Genomic DNA, 17198 nt, shown 5'->3' on the forward strand with positions numbered 1-17198 from the left:
AGAATTATGAACATTTGTGATCTCCATAAAGCATGATAATATAAATGAAAATTGCAAAAAATGGCCAAAATTGGACTACATTATTAGACATTTAAATTTAAATAAATGCAAAAGTTAGGATATTTGAATAAATTGAGTACCTCAATTTCATTTTAACACTTTGTAAAAGTTGATGGGTTAAGTTTTTATATTGAAAGGTTAGGGCGTTATTGGAAGTATAATCAGATTTCATAAATTGATAAAAGAACATAATTAGGAGAATTAAATTGAGATTATGTATATATAAGATAGGGTAATGATCACATGAAGTTATATATTTGTTGGTACAAGGCGTGCATTCCATCAAGACCATGTGATAGGATAGGACTTAAGCCAAACCTTTTGTAGTTGTCGATAAAGCACTACTCACTACTTTTCAAAAATGTGCAGCACCAAAAATGGTCCCCCAATTAATTCTTATAATTAAAACAACATCCTCTTCTTTTCTTTTTCTTATATTTCTTTATAACATGTTTTTTTTTTCTTTCTTTTTCTTTTTTTCCTTCCATTTTTCCAAATATCTTACCGTTTCTTATATTTTATTACTTTTTTATTTTGAGAATAAGTCTTTTATCTTTTAAAATATTTTAAAATTTTTATTAAAAAATAATATTTTTGAAAAACATTTTCCTTTAGTTAATCCAATAACGGTCCCAAATGGTTATTACCTCCCAAATATTACTAAGGGTATTATATTTTCATCTAATTACTAGTTAAAAGCTCAATTTTCAAACTTCATAAATTTAACCCTAACATAATTACAATGTATAGTACCCGTATTGAGATTAAGTATAAAGTTAAATAATATTTAAGAGTGGGAGAAAATATTATTTGTTGTTTGATTTGAATTTAGTTTTTGTTTCACTCTTTTAAGTTTTGAAAAGGTTAACATTTTTACTAAATCTTAGGTACATATAGAAACTAAATATATTAGGTGGAACCAAATAAATAATAGTTTAGTCCAATCAAAATTAAGATTAAATAGGTAAGATTTTGAAACTTGTATAAGATCAAAGTTAAAATTTTACAATTTCATGATAATTTTCAAACTCGCGAATAAGAGAGAAATTTAAGATTAGCTTTCTTTATTTGAGGATGTGTTAGGTAAATTTTCCTTTTAAAATTATCAAGTCGAGAGTAGTACAATTATCCGAGTCGATGACGATCGAAGCCACGTGGCCACATATGGTCCATTACTTTAGCATTCCAATGGAGGATGGTCGGTTGAATTCCAGCATCTTCCTTTTGTTTTTTTGTTTTCTTTTCTTTATTTTTTTTTTTTCTTTTCTCTAAGTTAGACTCAACCCTTGAGCTACATATCAAGTTGGATGCCCTGTGGAAATAAAAAGCGAGGTTTTTTTTTTCTCTTTAAAAAAGAAAAACCAATATGCTGGAACTAGGTTTGAAGCTTCTTGTTCTATCATCAATTTAGAAGAACAGTTGCTAAAAGCTCAAGAACATACAAGTGGATATCAGTGCTTATGCGTAAGTAATTCTAATTATCTCTTTATAGTGATATCTAATCTTCAATCATTTTTAAATTCAATCTTACAAAACCCTCTTTTTCTCCCTTTTTCTCTTAACTTTCAGCTTCTGATTTTGTCAATTTACTCTTTTCTTCTGCTTTATTACAAAGGAAATAGGGCACACAGTTTTAGTTTTTCAACAGATAATTAGTTAAATAAGTAGTGAAAAAGATGATAACTTTTAAGAAAAGCTTGAAGAATATTTGGGGTTTTTTTTTTTTTTCATAATTTAATCACCAAAAGTTTTAGCTCCTTATATCAAACAAACCCTTTTTTTATTTTTGAAGTAAAATTTCAAATTTCTTATACCAATTCTTGTATCTTGAATTACTTAATTGTAGCTGTCATTCGTTTTCAAGAAATTTTGGAATTCTTCAAGTGGTTATGATCTTGATGTAAATTAGGGTTTTTGATTTGTACTTTGTCCAATTTCTTCAAGTAAAAAAAAATTGACACTAAATTTGAGGGTTTTGTGTATGATGATATATTATTAATTAATTATATATATATATATATACTTTCTTGACAAAGCTAATGCTAATGCATTGTCAAATTTTTACACATTATTTAGCTGCAGACAAACATGATGAGAGACATAATATGATTAAAAATTCTAAAGAAGAGAATTCACCACCTCCAAAACTAGCAGCAGGTTCATCAAGCTCATCCGCGACGCCATGGCTTAGGTTGAAGGATCCAAGGATTGTGCGCGTTTCGCGAGCTTTCGGAGGCAAAGATCGACACAGCAAAGTTTGTACTATAAGAGGACTGCGCGACAGGCGTGTAAGACTATCAGTTTCCACCGCGATTCAACTCTATGATCTTCAAGACAGGCTGGGGCTTAACCAGCCGAGCAAGGTTGTCGACTGGTTGCTGAACGCCGCCAAGGATGAAATCGACGAACTCCCTCCATTACCAATCCCGTCCGCAAGCCTCGGCCTTCACTACCAATCAATGATACCAACAACAACAACAGTCGTACACCCCCATAGATCGGAGTTCAAAATCATTGACAAGGCCGGGGTCGAGGATGAGACCGAACAGAAACAACACAAATCCAATAGTAATCCTTCTCACCCTAATTCTTCTTTCTCAGCCCTTTTGAATAATGTTTCTGCCCCTCCATTTGGTTTTTATTGGGATCATAATCCTCCATCATCATCATCAACAACAACAAACAATAATCTTCCATTTCTTACATCTCAAGCTGGGGATAATAATAACAACAATAACCTTCATACCTTCAATCATCTCAATTTGTCTTTGCCTCCTTCCCCTTTGTCTCTCTCAACTGCCTCTCAGTTTTTGGAGTTCAATCACTTGCACCAAAATTTCTTCATTAACAACAACAGCAACAACAATAATCCTTCTTTCCACCCAAATGTTAGGCCTTTTCACTTTAGTATGGCTACTAAATTCCTTCCTCATCAAGACAAGAATAATAACAATGTAGATCCTCCAAGTAAGGATCATGGATTTGCGTCTCATCAATGATTTTCTATGAAAACAACCAAGAACTACCTCTTTGAAGCTTCCAACAATTAGAGGAGAGAGAATCATAGCAAGAACTACTACATTGGAAATTAAAGGTATTATACTCTTGCTAATTCTGAAAGGGGGAAAAATCTCCCTTATTGCATTACAACAATATCTATCATCCTCACATATTATATATTTGAACACTCGAATTGCTAGTTTTGATTTCTTTTCTTTTTCTTTTTGTTTGTTGATCATTATTGTTATTTAGATTCTGGATTGAGTTGAGTTGAAATAATATATATATATATATATTTAGTTTTAAGAATACAATATTTAGTTTTGAATTATCTTTCATCTGCTATCTTAAACACTATAAGTTATTTTTTATATCAGTGGAAGACTTTTTTTATGAACCTAATTTGATTGTTTTGGTGTTAAACTAGTCGAACTATTAATCAAAACCAACACATGTGGGTGGGATTAAATGGTTCTAAGTTTCATTTGGGTTATTTGTTTTAAATTTTTGTGATTCATTATATATTATTTGCTTGCTTATTTTTCAATTTTATTTCCAACACATGTGTGGGTAGGGTTACTTGGTTGGTTTTGATTGAGCTGGTTCGTTCATGATTAGTTTTGTTTTGTTAAACATCCTTAATTTTAGCTTAATATATGATTCTTTTAGAACATAAGAGATTGAAATATATATATTTACTATCATCCAAACAATAGTACAACAATATAATTGTGATCCAAACAATGTTTGTATCTGAAGTTTTCAAAATTTTGAAAATAACTTTTATGCTTTTATTGTATTTAGATTTTGAATTTTAGATTATAAGATGTAAAATTATATTAAATAGAGATGTAAAAATGTTCATAAAAAAATATTTGATTAGACTATTTTCAAATATAGCAAATGATGAATTACAGAAAATTTTCAGATTCTATCAATAGATATTGATAGAGACGGATATATTTCAAAATTTTGTAAATATTTTAATTTATTTTGTTATTTTAAAAAATACCCATCTCTTAATCTATCGTGGTCTATCACAAATAAATTGTTATAGTTACTATATTTTCATAAGTTTTTTCATTTAATATAATTTTCTTATTTTATGTAAATATTTTTAGAAGTTTTGTTAGGTTACATATAGTTACAAAAATAATAATTATAGAACTTTTTTAACATAAATAAATTAATAATATTTTCTTATCACTAATATTTAGTGGTAATTACAACTAGTTTTTGTTATTAAAAAAAACCAACACAGTTATATGATTTATAAATATAGTACATATTTTAAATAATTTTTAAATAAAAAATCCAGATTCTAAATTTGTTGTCAAACACATATTTCAAACATCACATAAAAATTTGTTTTCAATTCATTATTTTTTGAAAAAAATATTTTTAGATGTCTTATCAAATAGACTCTATTATTTAGTTAGGAAAAATGAAAAAACTGGAAAAAAAATTATAAAAAAATAATCACACTTCTCCAAAATCAAATAGCTAAAACATAGGGCTATTTAATTCTAATTTAGAATTTTTAGAAAAAAATATTATAAATAGTTAAATTGATGAAAATATTTTTAAAATAGCAAAATTTTATATTTCATCCGTAATAGATACTGAAATATTATATCTATTAGTGTCTATCAATATACTTATAATAGACACTGATAGAAGGTCTATCAGACACTAAAAAAAAGTTTCTAAAGTCTTTTTCGTTAATATAATCTAAAATTTTACTTTACTTTTTAAATATTTTGGTCCATTTTGCTTTATTAAATACAATAGATAGGGAAGATACTAACCACTACTATATATATTATTTAATATTGAACTTATAAAAAAAAATTCAAAGATTATTTTCAATTATAACATAGTGAACCAAAATATTTGTTAAATATAACAAAATATCATAGTCTATCTGTAATAGATTGTAATAGACCAATATATAGTTTACTATATGTGAGTTGTATATCATAATAGACACACACATTAGTTTATTTTAGTATATCGTGGTTTATCATAAATAAATTATGATAGTTTACTATATCAGTACATATTTTATGAAGTTTTGTCATTTAAAATAATTTTCCAGAAATTCAACGTCAACCATAAAATTTGTGTTAAAATTTGGTATCTAGTTGTAAGATTAAAATTATATATTTAATATTTTTTTTAAAAATATATTTTTTAATATTTAAGAAATTAAAAGTATTAGATTTGGAAATTTGGGTAGTGGGTGACCATTTGAGTTTATGGATTTGTCATATTGTTACACACTTTTTCCATTTTGCAGATAAGACACAAAAACTTCAACTCCAAGTGATACTTCTAATACATTTGATATACACACATGATACATCTGATACATCTAATAAACTTAATATATATTTGATATACACTTGATACACATATTTATATACATAAATGTTGAAAATAACAAAATTTTAAAAATTTTAAATTTAATGTCAATTAAGTAAATATGTTTAATGTTATTTAAGTAAATAAAACAATTTAACATTTTTATAAATAAGTTGATGTTTATCAAGTTAAAGGTAAAGAATGTGAACATTTCTTTAGAAATGTTTGGGACAAGGAGCGAGTCATTATATTCCTAGATTATTATAGTTTGTGTTTAAGATGTATATTATTTTAGTCTTGGTTATAGTAGTATGTATTTGTGGTTTATATTTTTTCTTTTTCTAATCCTTTAACAAAAATTCAAAATCTTTTATCATGCATAAATCCAAACATTCTTCAAGTGTGTATAAAGAGTATATATATATCCAAGTATTTCAAGTGTGTACCAAATGTATATTATGTGTATGATCAAGTGTGTATCAAAGTGTATAGTAAATGTATACCAAGTGTATATAAAGTGTATTGACTTCCTATTAGATGGGTATCAAATATGTATCACAAAAGTATCAAGAGTATTAAAATAGATATTGGTAGTGTATCAAGTGTGTATTAGTGATGCATTGAGTGTGTACCATTGATGCATTAATGTATACTATGTATATGAGATGTATAATGTGTATATCAAATATATTACATGTTAGACCTTTTTTTTTTTCAAAAGTAAATAAGTTTGTGTATGGACTAAGTTTTTTAACTTATTTTCCTCCATAGCTAAGAAGCCTTTCATTTAGTTATTATTTTTCTCTTCTTTAAGCATTCACATCTAATATATAATTTGAACGGTTTACAATAATTTACATTTTTTCTTTTGTCTTTAGTCTTTTTCACTTCAATTTATTTCATGGAAGCCATAGGACGCATATAAACGCTTCAAACTAATAGAATATAATAATAGTAGCCAAAGAAATAAATCGTTCGAGAAATAAACTATAAATAAAAATGAATCTTCTAAATTTTCCCTTTTCTCTCTAATACTTCATAAAGTTATAAAATGCTAATTGCGATTGTGAGCAATAACCCTTTTCAATTCTTCTTTGTCTATTTTGATTTCAATCATTCATAATATAATTATGTTAGTTTTAGTTTAAAGATATTAAAACATGTATCGAGTATGTTTGAAAAAAAAAATACACATCATTCAATTAATATAGTGCTTGTAGTATCAATCTTAAAATCAGACAATATTCAATTTTTCTTGTTCGTGTGTGAGAGTTAAAGTTAAATCTACAAACATATACCTCTAAATTTCTTGTATTGTTATATACTTTGTTTTTTCCAATAATTTTAAAAATTAAATGGTCAAATTTTAAAAACTAAAATAAAATAGTTTTTAATTTGATTGGCTTAATTTGATTGGCTATATATGCACTAGAATTTTCATTTTCTTTGATACATACATTGACTAGAGTTTGAAAGGAATCTTTGCATATTGATTTCAGATCGGCATGGGCAACTGGAAATACAGGAAAAACACCACACAAAGCAAGCCATAGAGTATAAACTGTTATAGGACATGAAGTATTGAGGATCAAGATATCAAATCTCACTGTCCACATAAATATTTAAGAATTAAATTTAGTAAAAATTCCATGAAAATATTTAATTCGAATGATATTTCTGAAACAAATTTAAATTAACAAGTAAATATTGTATGAACTTATAAAAGCTAACATGTTTATTATTTATTTTAAATATACATTAATAACCTTTTACTGCTTATTTTTTATATTTAGTTGAATTTTTTACGTTCAGTTTTCTCCTCACATCAGTATTATATTATATATTTAGTTGAAGTTTTCTACATTCAATTTACTCCTCATATCAATAATAACTTTATACGAATTTGAAAATAAATAATATGGTAGTAATTAATAACTGACGGAATGAAAGAGAAATTAAGATAAAACTAAAATACCTAAAAAAAGATGAAAAAGAAAGGGAAAGAAAGATAGAAATGAAGAAAAGCTGGCGAGTTCAGAACGAAGAAGACAGATCGATCGGGGACTGAAAATTACTGGAAAGCACAAGATCCAACGAGATAATGTAACAGATAGTAAAAACTTCGATCAGAACCAAACGGGTTTCTTTGGTTTATTTTATAGTTTGATGGGGTAACTTTTATGTTCTTTTTCCTAAATTTTCTTCAACAACTTACTCTTTCTTCTGTTTCCTTTGGTTTTAGTTTCCTTTTTCTTGAAAACAACATAAAATAGTAATAAACACGATCACGTAGTACTAGTTTAAAGAGCTAGAGAGTGGAAATTTTAGGATACTTCAAATATCACGACCCCTCTCAATTATATAAAAATAGATTTCACAACAGTTATTTGCTAATTAATTTCTTGGATCATTCAAAATTGTTACTAAATGTTTTGAATTGTCGGATTTTTATTTCACTATTAACCCAAGAATGTGTTAAGGTACAACACTTAGGCATAATCTTTACCCTAGCATCGAAATTTGTCCTAAATCCTCGTAGTTAATTAGTCATTTATTAAATATGTCATAGAAACTATCAATTATTGTAAAAAGTCCAAGGTATTGATAAATATAGTTTTAAACACTATATGTCGTTGACATACAAATATATCATGTTCAAATAATTAACCTAAAGGGGTCTTGCTACTGCAGATTTAGTTAGTCTTGAAACACACAAATTTTGATTTCTTGATGGTTATGACAAAAAACCATTATGAAAAATATCTTTATTGATACAATAAAAGTAGATATTTATCTTAAAACATTTCTTGATGGGTAATGCCCATAAAAAAATATATTCACATGACGACCATGACTTCATTTTTTGATAGACACTACAAATTTGGTCTATCTTGACGCACACAAATTTTGATTAATTGATAGTCGTGGCAAAAAACTGTAAAGAAAAATATATTTTGTACTCTATAAAAAAAAATGTATTTACATGTCATTGGTTATTTCAATATAATGTGAGACTTTCAACATCCCCTCTCAAGATGGTGTCTCTTTAGATTGGTATCTTGATTGCAAATAGGTGTTTGGGTTTAATGGGCTTTGATACCATGTTTGATAGCATGAGGTTCCATCTCAAAACCAATTGACAATTAGAGAATTAGTAGCCCATCAAATAATGGACCTTTAACATCATCGAAAGGTCCAAAACAAAATCAAACTGGTTTTGTTTTTCATTTTTCCATAGGAACTGTTGAAGGAAAACAATTTTATTATACACGACTCATCAAGAAAAGCCCTACCTAATCTAAAATAAGTTTGACATACAATTGAAAATTTGGTCCTTCGTTTCTTGATGGGTATAGATTTATACACTAAACGAATAAGGTTGACTATTTGATCCTAGTGGCACTATAGCTACGACCTATACTTTCACTACTACAAAATCTGTTTTACTTGACATTAGCAACTTTTCACAAGAAGAAATCTGGACTTTAGTGTCGGGTGAAAAAATTGAAAATTTGTTTTTAATGTTGTTTTTGAAAAGACGAATCATTAATGTGGGTTTAAAATTGTCATTAATGATAAAAGTTTTATGTTGTTTTTAAACCGACATTAATGATTCGTCTATTTTTTATTTTTATTTATTTTTTTATTTTGTAAAAACCGACATTAAGGAAAACAAATCTAAATCCCTAATCCTCTCTTCAACCCATAAGTTCTCGCTCAACCCTCTCCTTGACATCGGCAACTGACTGCAACTGATAGAAACCCAGGACAAGAGCATTTCAGCAACCCACATTTCGACAAAAATGTGAGATCTTTTGAAGAACCCATTGAAGAACTTGAACGCCATGCTCAAGCTTAACCCATATGCTAAGACTGGTAGAAGAATGACTCTTTTGGCAGAGAAGCAACGTGTTAAGGCTAAAAAGGTGAAACTCGACAAGAAGAGGAATTTGACTACAAAGGTATACTTTTTTATGTTCTTTGTGAGATCTTTTGGCAATTGTTGTTTACATTCTTTGGGGTTTGGTTTTCATTATTTGCACTATGGTTTATTTTGATTAGTCATTTACTTGCATAATTACATTCTATTTGATTTTTTGTATGAGGTTCTCTGTTATGGGGTCTATTGTTGGTAAGATTTGTGTCTAATTATCCATTTTTATGCTTACTGTTGACTCTTTTCTTTGTACTTCCATTTTCTTGTACTCTAAAGTTATGTGTTGAACTCAGTTTTAGGTAAGTGGAGTTCTATTTGAAGAGTCGGTTTGTTGATTGTTAGCCTGAAATATGATAGAGATGTATTTAAGAATGATATGCACCTACAATTTGGTATAATTTATTAAGGTAACTTTGTGTAACATGATCATTATTCTCTTTAGAAATGATAAAACAGGAACATACAGGTGCCAGTTGAACTAAGCTCATCTTGGCAATATTTTGAGTTTTGAGTCTTCTTATTTCATCTATGTCTCAAACACAAACATATTAGTTTAAAAAGTAGTTTTAGGAGAAACACTATAAGAGTAGTTCTTGAATTCATTTTGTTTACAAAAGGAGTTGTCGTAGGAATCAGCTTCTTCAACTCCATACTAAAAGAACTTCAAGTTTGATCTTTTAAAACTGTAAAAGAACTTCCCTGAATTCATTTCTCTATAAGTTTCTATAACTGACATTTAGACTAGTTAGAAAAATGAAATTTGTTGTTATAGATAATTCAAATTGTCCCTTTTTCTTTCAGTTATGAGTTTGATTAATGTTTTATATTTCTTCATTTTTTTCAAATGAAAAGTTAAGTCGTTCTTACCCATTGACTATTCGTAACCATTGACTTGCCAGATGGGCACAAACATCAAGTAGGATATTCATAACCATTAACTTGCCTGATGTTTAGGATCTGAAGCTTAATTAAGTTGGAGCAAGGGGAAGTTTTGCTTTTCTGCAGTTAGTGGAGCAGAGAAGATTCCATATGAAGTTGATATTGATCTACATGATAAAGTTGACATAAATGTACATTAAGAATTTTATTGTCATTTTGCTTTGCACTCTTCATTTTTTGTTGTTCTGATGAATATTAATGTCTAATTATTGAAACACAACTGTGGCAGGAGAGCAAGGCTAGTGTTGGCATGTGAAAACATATGGTATTTGATAGAAAAAGGTTGAAAAGAAGTGGTGGAGTAGATTGTTGAAGCAAGAGGGGAAACCTCCTGTGTTTGTCAAAAAAAATTCATTTATTGGGACGAATGGATAAATGAAGATGAGAAAAAAAGGAGATAATTGTGAGTTGCTTTAACTTTTAAGAATATTTTCTTTTGGGAGAGTATGTTTTCTCTTTTATGTTTAGTTTAAGAATTGTTGCGTTTATGTAGTAGCAATGAGTAGTGGTTCATTATTTGATGATGATGTTGGACATTGATTCTGCCCTTATGAAGTATGTTATTTAGTTAGCATTTCGTCTTTATTGTTTTTCCTTAATTTTGTTTAATTTAGTTTCAAACCTGATGATTTTGGAGGCGATTTTAATAAGGGGATGAAAAGTGAAGCTTTACCACTTACAGTTTCATTGGTTTCTTTTTTTGTTAAAATAATTTGCCTTACTCATTAGGTTGAGTTATTTTAATTATTTGCTTTTATCTTTACCGTTTGCTTTGATGATATGATTTTGGTATGAAAATGGTTGATTTTGATATTGTTGGTAGAATAATTGAAGTCATATGAGTTGAAAGCTAAGCGATTGTGGTGATAGCTAGGCAATCGTTGAAGATTGAAGACTGGAAAGACGTTTAGGATTTTTTTATTTAAGTCTTATATTAGGATATTGTTTCATGTATTATCGTAGAAGGTATATACAATCACAAATTTAAGACTTCATTTTATTTATACAAACGTAACAGAAAAATATTGTAGTTTCTAAAATAATATTAATTTTATTAATTTGTTGGTGTGAAAAAAATATATTTATCTACGCGTACCCAATGTTGGTTTATAAAAAAATGGACAATAATGCAACAATTAAATAAAAATAGATCAAAAAACAAAACTTTAATGTCGGTTTTAAAAAATAATTTATAAAAATAGATCAAAAAACAAGACTTTAATGTCGGTTTTAAAACGACATCAAAGGCCAACCGACACTAAAGATCTTCAATAACACCATAAAAAATATCGGTTTAAAAATGACATTAAGGGTCTTTAATGTCGTCTTTAAATCGACATTATTGAGGCCTTTAGTGTCATTTTTAAACCGACATCAAACTAGAAACGACATTAAAGGCCTTTAATAACGCTAGCATATATGTCGGTTGCCAACTGACACTAAAGGTCATTAATGTCGGTTTTAAACTGACATTAAAGGCAAGGTTTCTTCTAGTGTTTACATCCTTGACGTTTTGGTTATAAAAAAAAGTATAAAACGTTAAGTATTGACCATTTAAAAGAAAAAACGTCAAGTACAGTGGAGTTTTCACGAAATTTTTTAAAACTATTTAACATTAGCTTTTACTTGACATTTTATTCGCGTCAAGCATAGTGAACATTTACTTTATGCAAACAAAAAGTCAAGTAGTTTTAAAAAGTTGAGTTTTCACGGAATTTTTCGAACTATTTTATGTTGGTTTTTACTTGACATTTGTTTTTGCGTCAAGAATCGTTAACATTTACTTGACGCGGAAATAACATTAAGTATATTTTACATTTTTATTTGACACTTTAAAATGTCATAGTATCAAAATAGTCAAGTGGTATGTACATTTTTTAAAAGTTTTTCAGTGTGGAACCTTTTTTTATGTTTAAATATTTTCAAGTGCTATGTACTTTTACTTGATGTCTTAAAAATGTCAAGTAATATATGTTAAATTCTTGACATTTATTTGCCGTTTGAAAACCGTCAAGAACACTAGAAAAATATAAATAATACTTTAATATTAAAAATTTAGCTCTCCAAAATTAATTTCTCATTTTTGGTGTTGTTGAATGTTTGAATTATTATTATTTAAAAATTTTCTGGTATTATTTTTAAAAAAATGTTTAAGTAATACCAACTTTTAAATAATACCAAAAAGATGAAATGAAATGAAAAAACTCTCGACCCTGTAGATATACTAACAAATAAATTTGTTTTATTTTGTATTAAATAATATTATTTTATTTTATTTTAATAGAATAAAAATTTTAAAAATTTTATGTTAAACATTAAACATACTCAACAAACATTTATTTTAAATGTTGGATGCAAAACTCAAAATTTTAGTTTTATTTTATTTTAAATAAAACTCAACAATCGGACAAATCACTACCTCGTCTCCCCTAAAACCCTAAGCCTTGTCGTCTCAGCCAATGCACTCTCAATTGACATTTTCATCTCTCTTTGTTGCACTCTCAATCGCCATCTCCATTTCTCTTTTGGTTCCTCTCAGTCATCGTCTCCATCTTTGCACTCATATCGTCTCTTGTTGTCGGGGTCGTGTATGGTGAGAAAGAGGACACAACTTTGCATGTAAAAGTAAATTTTATCTTTCTACTGCCTTTATCGTTCCCTAATCTACTTCCTCTATAGAATGGTTTTACAAAGAAAAATACGAAAGAAAGATTTCAAGATTTTCTCTCTTGTCTGTTTGGTTTTGGCTTTCTTGAAGTATGGTTTTTATGGAAGATTATTTTAGATTTTCTTTACTCAAGATTATGAGATGTTGAAGATGAGCAGAGGAAGAAGGAGAAAAAGAGACACACAAGAATTTTAAGTGGTTCGACAAATATACCTACGTCCACTATCCTTTGAGAGTAAGCTTTTGTTATTCAGTCTATTTTCTTCAAAATGATACAAGCTATTTATATCTTCTACTCTTAAACACTAGTTAAGTCTCTAGTTAAAGAAGAAGATAAAAGAAGTTATAACTAACAAATTTCAGTTAGATTTCTTTACAAAAAAAAAGAGGATAAACTATTTTAGTTAAGATTTCCACAAATCTTCACCTTAAAAGACGTAGTGTGCAAATTTGTGTGTGTCTTGACTCCCAAGCTTTGATGCAGTCACTCCTTTTTGAGTTCCAGGAACCCGATTGTTTGAAGACTTGTGATTAGGGAATGTTTTCCATGTACTTAACATGGTTGGGATCTCATGGATTTGGATAGTTAGTAGCTGATAGTTTAAGGTGTTGTGCAAGAGGAATAACTACTTGCTTAGCATCTAACATATTAAACCTTTTAAGTACCTTATAACAGTAGTTACTTTGATCTATTGTCATAATCTACTTTTTTCTTTCTCTTGTGATGTTGATGCCTAGAATTCTCTTACATTTTTCAAGTTTCTTCATATCAAATTCTTCCTTCAAGGTTGTCTTTACTCTTTTAATATTCAATTTAGATTTTTCTGCAAGTAACATATCATCTACATACAAGAGTAAATAAACATTAGAAGAATAGGAATTTGAATTTATAAATGCACAACTATCATATAAAAACTTTTATTAAAATCAAGTTTAGAGATGAAATAATCAAACCTTTTGTACCAACACTTTGATGATTGTTTTAGACCATACATGGATTTTTTAAGATAACATACCTGGTCTTCTTTATCTTTTTCAATGTATCCTTGTGGATGGCTCATGTATATGTATTTTGTCAAATCACCATGTAAGAATGTTGTTTTAACATCAAGTTCAAGTTCTAAGTCTTCTTGAACCACTAATGAAAAAATCATTCTTATGGAGGTTTGTTTAACAACCGATGAGAATATTTCGCTGTAGTCAATTCCCTCCCTTTGTGTAAAGCCTTTGGCAACAAGCCTAGCTTTATATCTAGGAGGTTGAATACTGGGGACTCCTTCTTTAAGTTTATTCTAATCAATTTGCAAGATATGGTCTTACATTTTCTAGGCAGCGTTACTAAGGTCCATGTAGTATTGATAATGAGAGATTCCATTTCATTATTCATGACATTTATCCAATGTCTAGGATTAAGGCAGCTCACTGCCTCATCAAATGTTTTTGGTTCATCACATTGTCACACTTCACCGAAGTATCTGCTTGTTCGGTCCAAGATATGGCGTGAAGTCAACCGACATTGCTCTTTTTCTGAACAACATTAGTTGACCCTAACTACTAATCTTTTACAATGTTAAACAACTTAGTAATTTAAGACTTATGCAGCGAAAATTAAGATAAACAAACTTAAACAAACTTCTTATATTTTTAAAAGTAGTCGAGGCTAGATGCCATTAATTACAAACTATACTTATAGACCAAACAAAAATTAAACATCTGTCTTAACCTTATGGAAAATTATGTACATGATAATCTTTAACTAAAACTAATCCTCAGTAACTAAACTATTCACAACTTTTACACAGCAGACTTGGAGACAACGATCAGGCTTGCGGATCACAACCTCTACCTGGAAAGTGGAAAAAACATTTGGAAAGGGTAAGATAAAATAGCCTAGTGAGTGATGGTTTTATTAAAGCATTCTTTCTAAAAAAATTATTTTTAAACTTCGTCTTTAGTATAATTAAATCAATTCACGTGCTATACCATATGAACACAAGGTGAATCCTCTTACGGCCCTCATCTTGTTATATGATATTTATGAGGCAGAATCCAGGCATTAGTAGTGCCCCATCTTGTTATAACTACAATGTGGTGAGTAACCTACAAATATCATATTTGTAGAACCCTCTTCTCATAAATCTATTCCATTGTTAGCATACATAGGTATCTACTAAATATCTCTATCATAGGAACCTTTGTGCACAAGCCAAGTCCCCCGAAGGGTTGTTATATATATACCTCGTACAATATAGTCCAAAACATTCTAAAGTCATTCTTTACTTAAATACTTATCGTAAAATATACTTAACAAACATTTTGAATCTCATGCTTCAGAAACATTTTGCTAAATCAGTAAACTCAAGTAATTCATACATCAAAGCATGCTTAAAACATTTGATAGATAATTAGATTAAAAAATCAACTTGAAATTCATTTTTTCACTCACTAATAGTAGTTTAGACCCTTGGTCTATAAATTTGTCAGATCTCCTATTGACCTGAAATAACGAAAAATAATTCCATTTAAGCTTCTATTTTCATAAAAATATCAGAACTTGACATAAAATTTCTTAAAATATCAAAAAACAGCCCAATTAAGCCAACAACTCATAACGCACTCACTCTGAGTAGGTAAAGTACATCATTTTTTCTTTTGGTAATATCATTTTCAAGAATAATTGGAATTATACCACCCATGAAAACACAAATATATATATATATCAAAAGTAATTTTCAAAAACTTGTTTTTATAAAGTATTAACATGCAAAATGCAGGTAAATAATTCACCAAAAGCCAACAACTCATAATGCACTCACTCTTAGTAGGTTAGGTGTCATCACCATGAGCTTACACATAGTTTATTAAGAGTTGGTGAGATTATCTAACTTTTTCCAGTAACTTAAGTCAAGGGACATTTTGATCTTTTTCTTATTCAAGTTAAAAGTCAACATTTTGAATTTTTACCATTTTGTCCGTCTTGATTAATTTCGATCTTTCAAGCATGAATACGCATTTACTTTTTTTAAATTCAAACCACATTTAAATACATTGCTGGTCAAAGTTTGACTTTTTAAAAACAACTTTAGTTATCTAACAAGGACAATTCTCTTAGAAACTTTTTCTCTGTGGTAGCAACATTTGCTCCTACTTCCTTCCTTTTATAATGGTAAGGTTTACAAATTGCTAGAACTCATAAGCTTTCGGACTTCTTTGGTGAGCTTTTGAGATAGGATCATCCCTCTGTTAAAACAAATCTTTGGTCATCTACTAGTATTGAATTTTGTGTCATGTAATTGTCGCCACTAAGACTTTCAAAAGCTAAAAGGTTTTCTATTGAGTTATTAATGCTAAAAAATAAAACATATTCTATTTAGTGAAAAACTATAATCGTTTAGGAACCAATCTAGTTTAGCAAATTTTAATATTATACCCATCATTATTATGTGTTGTAATGATATTTCAAAGGTTTACAATAACCTCTACCGAGGGATAGTCAATTACTCATCCTTTGAATTAAGACAATCTTAATTAGATGTTAACTCTTGAATATCTCATATTCATATAGTACTTAGTTATCGCTACTTTGGTCGAGAATGTACTAATTAACTCCTTAGTAATTCTTGTAAGTGTAACCCACCATTTTTTTCTATCTTAGATATAAGAATAAATCTACTCATGAAAGTGAAAAGTCAATATGAAACCGATCTAAGAGAGCCTATCCACAATTGGAGTTCTTAGTGTTTTCAATCCTCTAATACAACCCTCTTAAAAGTAAATGTCACTTCATGGGAGATAATAGGATTATATTTGAATTAAAATTTATTATATAAATTTAATTTTGAATATGATTCAAAATTAATTTATGAGAGATAAAATATTTGAATGAGTTCAAATATTAATTTAATGTGCATTGGATTCATATTAAAATTATTGGTTATGGGAAAAATTTATATTTGAATATGATTTTTTAAAATTAATAGAACCTCGTGATGCTCTCTTACTCCCTCAAGGAAACAAAGTTATAAATATGCAAAAGAAAACATTTTTTCTTCAACCTATGCTTTTGCCTCTCTGCAAAAATAGTTTCTCTCTAAACCTTTTCCATCCCAATTGGTTTTCACAAATCAATCTCGTCCTAGAGGATAGGGGTATTAAAAAATATTGGTAACTCGATTAACCCAGCTTATCCAACCCAAACTGTAAGGGTTGGGTTGGATTAAAAAAATAGAA

At 28.5% G+C, this 17198-nt stretch overlaps 1 protein-coding gene and 1 long non-coding RNA gene across 3 annotated transcripts; both read left to right on the forward strand.

The window, feature by feature from the left end:
- Positions 1 to 1344: 1344 nt before the first annotated feature.
- On the forward strand, positions 1345 to 3374 carry LOC101216548 (transcription factor TCP17). Of its 2 annotated transcripts, none has more exons than XM_004137207.3 (2): positions 1345 to 1524; positions 2143 to 3374. In XM_004137207.3, exons 1-2 carry the CDS (start codon positions 1521 to 1523, stop codon positions 3057 to 3059), a joined length of 921 nt encoding a protein of 306 aa, XP_004137255.2. In that variant the 5' UTR covers positions 1345 to 1520; the 3' UTR covers positions 3060 to 3374. The 2 variants fall into 2 exon arrangements, with proteins under 2 accessions (XP_004137255.2, XP_011653417.1); XM_011655115.2 differs by having other exon boundaries at positions 1346 to 1524; positions 2137 to 3374.
- Positions 3375 to 9098: 5724 nt separating this feature from the next.
- Positions 9099 to 10885, forward strand: LOC116403261. The gene is made up of 3 exons (XR_004215927.1): positions 9099 to 9386; positions 10316 to 10431; positions 10530 to 10885. It is a non-coding gene; the product is annotated as an uncharacterized LOC116403261 (long non-coding RNA).
- The last annotated feature ends 6313 nt before the right edge of the window (positions 10886 to 17198 follow it).

Source organism: Cucumis sativus, chromosome 4 (assembly GCF_000004075.3).
Source record: "Cucumis sativus cultivar 9930 chromosome 4, Cucumber_9930_V3, whole genome shotgun sequence".
In the NCBI taxonomy this organism is placed as follows: domain Eukaryota; kingdom Viridiplantae; phylum Streptophyta; class Magnoliopsida; order Cucurbitales; family Cucurbitaceae; genus Cucumis; species Cucumis sativus.